Source organism: Penaeus vannamei, chromosome 19 (genome assembly GCF_042767895.1).
Source record: "Penaeus vannamei isolate JL-2024 chromosome 19, ASM4276789v1, whole genome shotgun sequence".
Lineage (NCBI taxonomy): Eukaryota > Metazoa > Arthropoda > Malacostraca > Decapoda > Penaeidae > Penaeus > Penaeus vannamei.
Genome location: NC_091567.1, coordinates 15,990,981 through 15,998,480, shown reverse-complemented (window position 1 = coordinate 15,998,480; position 7,500 = coordinate 15,990,981). Strand labels below are relative to the sequence as shown.

At 38.1% G+C, this 7,500-nt stretch overlaps 1 protein-coding gene across 1 annotated transcript in view; it reads right to left on the bottom strand.

Moving 5' to 3' along the window:
• Positions 1-6,839, bottom strand: part of RpL24-like (ribosomal protein L24-like) — a 14,921-nt gene extending 8,082 nt beyond the window's left edge. Inside the window, exon 1 of the mRNA XM_027353373.2 lies at positions 6,678-6,839. Coding sequence (XP_027209174.1) covers positions 6,678-6,758 — 81 coding nt within the window. The 5' untranslated portion in view covers positions 6,759-6,839. The remainder of the gene's footprint in view (positions 1-6,677) is intronic.
• Between the last annotated feature and the right edge of the window lie 661 nt (positions 6,840-7,500).

Here is a 7,500-nt window from a genome sequence, read left to right as displayed (position 1 = left end):
AGTTTCACATGAAAAAGGTATTTTTCTGCCAGCTATTGTATTTCCAAATAAGTTTCTAGTTCACTCCTGTCACACATAGCTACCATAATAGGTCAAGACATGACAATATGTACTCGCAACCAGTCTATTCGAGCCAATAGGAACTGTAATAGAATGTAGGAGAGGTTAGGTTTGGGTATGCGTAATATCCTGGTATTGGGACTGTGTCTCTGGAGGGAGACCAAAAATAAAGACACTTCATCTATGGTTCTACTTTTGAAGGTTGCTTACAGAAAGTTGTGCACTATGTAATACTTTGGTATACATTTACAGCAAAATGTAATGGGATTATAATAAACAAAGGGGAAAACTACTCTCACTAATATGTGGACTAATCTGCATAGGTAAAACATTTTTCAAAAATTAAGAAAATAGGTTGTGACAAATACCACACAAAGATTAAGTCCAAGGCAATCAGGGGGAGGGGGGTCCCTGATAGGAAAATACTGTGATCAGATAGAGGTCTGGATGCAAAGCTCCCAGGTTAGGAAGATTTTTGGTTTCATATGGTGATGTTTGTGGATTTCCCAGGAATAGACCAATTCGGTAAAGCACAGCAACTGCACCTAACAATGTGCACTTGGTGAAAATAAACCCTCATCCATTCAAAAACTCACTGTGCATGTTTATGGACTCGCTGTGTTTATCCAAGTCTTTTTTTGTGTGTGTGAGAAAATGCCGACGAGTTGTGTAGTCGTTGGCTGATGATACCACAATATGATGGGAAAGAAAGGTCTAACCATTCATAAATTCCCACATCTCAAGAAGAAACCCAAAAAATGGAGGTGAGGGGTTCAAGATATGAAACACAAACGTTGATGGGAGCACTTGGGCACGTGGCGGAAAATATGTTTACATCTCCTCAGAACATTTTACAGAAAGTAAGAGTCTAATTGTTGTAAACATTTTCCAACATGCGTCCAAGAGCTCCTATCAGTGTTTAAGCGTTTCATGGCCTAAACCCATCACTTCCATTTTTTGGGTTTCCTCTCAACTATCTGGAAATTACTGAAAAGTTAGACCTTTTTTTCTCATTGTATTGTGGTTTGATCAACTAACGGCTACACAACTCCTCAGCTTTTTCACACACAAAATTTAAATACTTGGATGAGCACTGTAAATCCTTAAGCACACAAATGAGATTTTGAACGAACAAGGTGTTTTTACCAAAATGCAGGTTGCAAGGAGAGGTTGCTATACGTCACCAAATCAGTCACAAAAATCGGTAATCAGAATCAGTAATTCAATGTTAGGCCACTTTAAGGATCCTAAATGCAAGATTAGCTTCTTTTAGCTTCCGAGCTTCTAGTTTTGCTTCGGTATAAGTTTATGAGAGCGACACGCACAGATAGAGGGAAATAGAGTAGGATAGTACATAGTTTAACGTCGCCAATGTGACGCTAGATCAGAGCTAATGCTCTGATTTTGTCGCTTGTGGCTGGTGGCAGGCAGGCCTGTTTCCAGACTGGCCCGGAAACTATTATTTTCAGTTTGAAAATGTACCGTCACTAGTCGTAACATATCTAAGTATTCATGTATTTTCGCTCACGATAATAACAAAACTTCTCAGTACTCTATGTGAGGTTTCTGTGAGAGAGATGTTTGTTTTCACTAAGTGGATTTTGTCATGCCAAATCCCTCTATGGCTAAGGAAATGGGACTTTTATCTCAGACAGGGGCAGCAATCACATTGTAAATATGGTATAAGTTACAGACACCGACACGCATAGATAGAGGGAAATGGGGACAGCCATCTTATAGAGTGGAAGAAATAGAGTGGGATAGAACATAGTTTAAGCTGCAGCGGCCTCATATTTGCCGCTAAATGACGAAAAGTCCATCAGCTTGTTTACCTTGTGAAGAAAAAAACAACACTGAATGCTGAACACATTACTGCAATGCCCAAAGTAGTGCATGTGGTACTACACACACGTCAAAACAATATTTGACTAATTATCAGTGTATGCTGTTACATATTTATGCTCTTAAACTCTTTTATTTATGTTATTATACTTCCTTTACGTGTTTCAAGATTGATTTATAGCCTTCTTTAGATTTGTGCGCCTTGTGCATTTCACACTTCCTTTCGCCTGCCGCCAGCTTGACAGCTACCGGTCCGCTCATTTTGAGGTGTAACGCCAGTAAGAAATGTTGCGTTTCCAGTGCTGTGTTGATTCTGGGTTATTCTTAAGACTATAGTGACAAAGAAGATAAAATATATTTCAGTAATGATCCCAATTTTATATCTATGGCCATCAAGAGCTCCAAATGTCGAAAAAAGTTCTTAAAATCGTTTTATGGTATGAATGCAGCACTATCTTGCCGTACATACCGAGGTGAAGAAAATGTGTCCCAGAGGGTGTTGGGGAGGGGCAGGACACATTCTCTTCACCTCGCTATGTACAGCAAGATAAGAGCTGCATTCATAATAAACCAAATACCTTTATATCCGGAAACATCAAACTTTCATTGCTTTTTTGTACCATCTAGATTGCTTCAATTTTAATCACCTTATTCATCATTTGGAGCTCTTGATGGGCCCAGATATAAAACTGGGATGGTTACTAAAGTCTAAGGCCCATACTATTAAAACCTTTCGCCAGCCCGGGCGATCCGGAATTTCGTACTATTAAAATCATGCCTGGCGAACGTTCGCCAGGGATGGTGAAAGATCATATTGGAACAGCCAGGCAAAGCAAAGGCGCGAGAGCTGTTTGAATACCATTTTCTTGCTTTCAAGTTATAAATTAGTAACATATTTGTGTATATGATGTAGGAATCACATTGAAATTCTAAAATATCTTAAAATCATAATTTATTATGAAATAACGTATATACGTATTTTTTTCAAGACCTTCGATGTTCCAGTCGAGAGCTCAAGACATCAGCTGTATTCCTACCCCCCTACCCCTACCCCCCACCCCCGAGATGACTTATTTAGATTTAGGTTGTTATTTTGGTTGTAAGGATAATGTTCTTTTCACAAACGTTACCAGAAGTGTTTTTATGGCAGCATGTTTACTTTTGGCTATAGAAACATAGCTGTAGTGCTCCACCGCCCTGTAATGAGGCGTATCTAATGATACCCTTATAGGCCTACAGTTCAATATCTTATATCAGTTAGGAATAGTAAAATAGTAATTTTTAAATTCTTTTGTTAAAGTATAAAGTTATATTTTGTATAAAAGTATAAGATTGATATAGTGTAGTGTAAAGTACTTTTAAAACCTTTCGCCAATGCTGGCACTTCGGCGAATGAAAAAAATGCGAGAAAAAGCAAAAGGTTTTAAAAGTACGGGACATAAAGTTAACCTTGTTATAGTATAAAGTGTAGTATAGCATAAAGTATAAAGTTAATTTTGTTATAGTATAAAGATATTTTCAACTTTTTTGTTATAGCATAAAGTTTAATTTTTACTCCTTTGTTATAGTATAAAGTGAGACTATTGCGGAAACAACATTTTCGTCCTCTCTCGAGATTAATAATTAAGTTTAGGTTATGTTATGTGCACTGCAGATGTAAACAAATTTGCGCTAGATTTAGCGGGAATGCAAGATGTTAGCGCCTGGCGATCCCTTCACCCGCCCTGGCGAACGTTGGGTTTAAAAGTAAGGCCTCCCTTACTCAGAGGTTCGCCTGGCATAGCTTCGCCAGGCGAATGCCAGCACTGGCAAAGGTTTTAAAAGTACAGGCCTAATTCTTCTTCGATGCCATTGTAAAAGTCTTTAAAATAACCCTGAATCAACACAATACTAGAAACGCAACATTTCTCACCAGCGTCTTACCTTGAAATGAGCTCGCCGTGAGCAGTCAATCAAGCAGGAGCAAGAAAATGTGAAACACCCAATGCGCACAATTCTATATAAGGATATAGACAAATATTAAAATATGCAAATGAAGTATATAACATTAATAAAAGACTTTAAAGACATAAATGTGTGACAGCAGACACTGATAATTAGCCAAAGAAACGCATAATAACACACGGACTAGTTCGGACATCGCAGTAATGGGTAAAACGGTCCGTGTTTTGTTATTCCTGGCACATGCGAGTGTAGACAGACCGTATACACTTATCTGCGCATGCGCCATAATACATCATGTGAGTGGTACCCAAAATATAAAGACCACATGTATACACCGTACATTGCAGGATATTACATTGAAATTCTTACAGATAACATTGTTAATGTATTAATGTATGGGAATATATATGAATCTATTTTTATGCTGGTGTTGCATAAATATAGATTGCTGTAGGCCTATAACAAGGTAAAACAAATATGACGCAAGAAACTGAGAATGTTTTATATACTGATTTATTCCTGTACAGTTATGCTCATTCACTGCGCAATAACATCATATCCCTAATAAGATTGTGTCCTTAATTCATCTTCCAAATAATGGCATTGCCCTCTACTGTGCTTATTTTATTTATTATTGCTAACACTATGAGAAACCTAAAAGCTAAATTACACGCAAATCAGGTAAATGTTCAGTTTGCGTATAATCAGTAATTATGAAATGTTGGAATATATAGTTAAGGTTAACTCTGTCTGCTCTTCTAAAAGGCCATGATGGTCCACTGCTTACAAAAGTTCGCTGGGTAGAGGTTGAAGACCGCGACGCGCGTAGATAGAGGAAAATGGACACCACCATCTTATAGAGCGGAAGAAATAGAGTAGGATAGAAGTAACCTTAAGATGCACAGGCATTATATTTACCACTAAATCACGAAAATATAACACGCGGCTGCCTTTCAAATTCAAAGTCGATGAGCTTATTTACCTTGCGAGGAAAAACACGACACTGACCCACAAACGCATTTTTGCGTTCGCGAACTAGTCCGTGTATCATTACGCGCTTGTCAAAATGATATTTGGCTAATTATCTGTGTCTGCTGGTACGCATTTATACCTTTAAAGTCTTTTAGTAATGTTATTATTCTTCATTTGCATATTTTTATATTTACCTATACCCTCATATCGAATCCTGCGCATCGAGTGTTTCACACTTTCTTGCGCCAGCCACAGGTTGACAGCTCACCATACCGCTCATTTCGAGATTGAAAGCCGATGAGAAATGTTGCGTTTCCAGTGTTGTGTTGATTCTGGGTTCTTTTTAAGACCTTTACAATGGCATAGAAGAATAATTAGACTTCAGTAACCATCCCATTTTTATATCTGAGCCCATCAAGAGCACCAAAGGACGAAAAAGGTGATTAAAATCGAAGCAATACCAACAGTACAAAGAAACAAAAGTTTCACGTTTCCGGATATAAAGGTATTTGGTTTATTATTTTACGGTGTGAATGCAGGTCTGTCTTGCCGTACATACCGTGGTGGAGAGAATGTGTCCTGGGGGGTGTTGGGGGGCTTGCCCCCCATCAATCCTCCCCGGGCACGCCTAGTCATGGCAATTTATAAGGATATATTAGGTTGGTTTATTGGTCGATACGTTTTTGGGGGTTGGAACGTGTGAATTCCCGTAGAGTTTTACCGAAATGTGGGATGGGTTCCCGAAGTTTTTATTTATTTCGCGTCAATCCGTAAATTTTCAAAGATGGTGGTTACATCCGTAGAGTTTCATTGGCCGATTTTAAGCGCTTTTTGTGCTAGTTTTACGCATTTTTTAATCGTTATTCTTCTTATTTAAGCTTGTTTTACCCCATAATTTCCCTGATATACTTAATGCCCTCCCCTGCTAACGGGACTATCAAATCAAGATCGTCGATGGAGAAATGGTACTCGATCTCCTGAACGGTTCATTCGCAAAAGAAACCGCCGAAAATCGATGAAATCATAGGATTTCATGCAGAAAAACATTTTTTTCGAGGGTGCGTCGCGGTCTTCAACAATTACCGTTCGCTGGAAACCAAGACAGTTTATAATTGTCTGCCCTTACAACTCGACCATGATTATTGCATTACTAATATAGTTATTTGATAATGTTATCTGTAAGAATTTCAATGTAATATCCGGCACTATACAATGTATACGCATGGTCTTTATATTGTGGGTACCACTCAGTGCAGTGCAGACGACACATGATGTATTATGGCGCATGCGCCGATAAGTATATAGTCTGTCTACACTCGCATGTATTCCTGGCAAGGTAAACAAGTTGCTGGACTTAGAATTTGTGCAGAGACCATGTGCTGTATTTTCATCATTTAGTGGTGACTATAAGGTCGCTGCAGCTTAAACTATGTACTATCCAACTCTTATTTTTTCCACTCTATAAGATGGCAGAGTCCATTTCTCTCTATCTACGCATGTCGGTGTCTTCAACTTATACCAAAAGAATAATAATTGGAAGATTGGATACTGAGAAATTACCATTTTTAACAGTAGTTTGCAATGGCGGCAGTTGAAGAAGAAGAATCCCATTTGTGTTATTCTCTACTTGATGGGAAGGTCATATTCTTCCCAGATTCTCATCTCTGCTTGTCTGGCGTTATTTCCAGTGCTAACACAACGATCACCCATTTCGTCTACTGTGGTCCGTACTGTACGAAACGTTGCAATATGGTGTACTTTGCACCAGAAACAACAACAAAAACATGTTCGTAACCTTATACCCATCGTGCACTTCTTTATCATTACATACCACCACTAACCCTTTAAAATAACCTTACCTTGCTGTCATTTCTCACAAACTGTATCCCATGTCCAGGATATACTTTCTTGGAGCAGAAGTAACACCTTTCTATCCGCATTTTGTCTGATTTTAGAATCCACGAGACGACGACATGTGTTCCGAGCGTGAGTGTTAGTCGCTTACTCTAACAGCACCGATGGCCTGACCGAGCGAAATGTGGGAAGTCATAGAAAACGATTAGGGGGCACGCAAGAATATTTTTTGTTTGGTTATAATGTATGTTTTCTTGTCAGTGTTCTCATGTTATTATTCTATCATCATTATTATTGTCATTGCTTTTTTGTATGTATAATGCTATCATTATCATCATCGTCCTCAGTAGTAGTATAAGTATTAGTAGTAGCAGCAGTAGTAGTAGTAGAAGAAGCAGTAATAATAGAAGTAATAGTATCATTATTATTATTATCAGTAGTAGTAGTAGTAGTAGTAGACGTAGTAGTAGAAGTAGTAGTAGAAGTAATAGTAGTAGAAGTAATAGTAGTAGAAGTCGTAGTAGTAGTAGTAGTAGTAGTAGTAGTAGTAGTAGTAGTAGTAGTAGTAGTAGTAGTAGTAGTAGTAGTAGTAGTAGTAGTAGTAGTAGTAGTAGTAAAAGTAGCAGTAGTAGACGTTTTAGCAGTAATGGCATTAGGAGTAGTAGCAGTAGGAGTCATTGCAGTAGTCGAAGAAGAAAAGGAAAAAATAATAAAAGTATTAGTAATTATAGTAGTATTAGTAATGGTAACAGGGGTGGTGGTAGTAGTAGTGGTAGTAGTAGTAGTAGTAGTCGAAGAAGCCAAAAAATATATAAGTATTAGCAATGA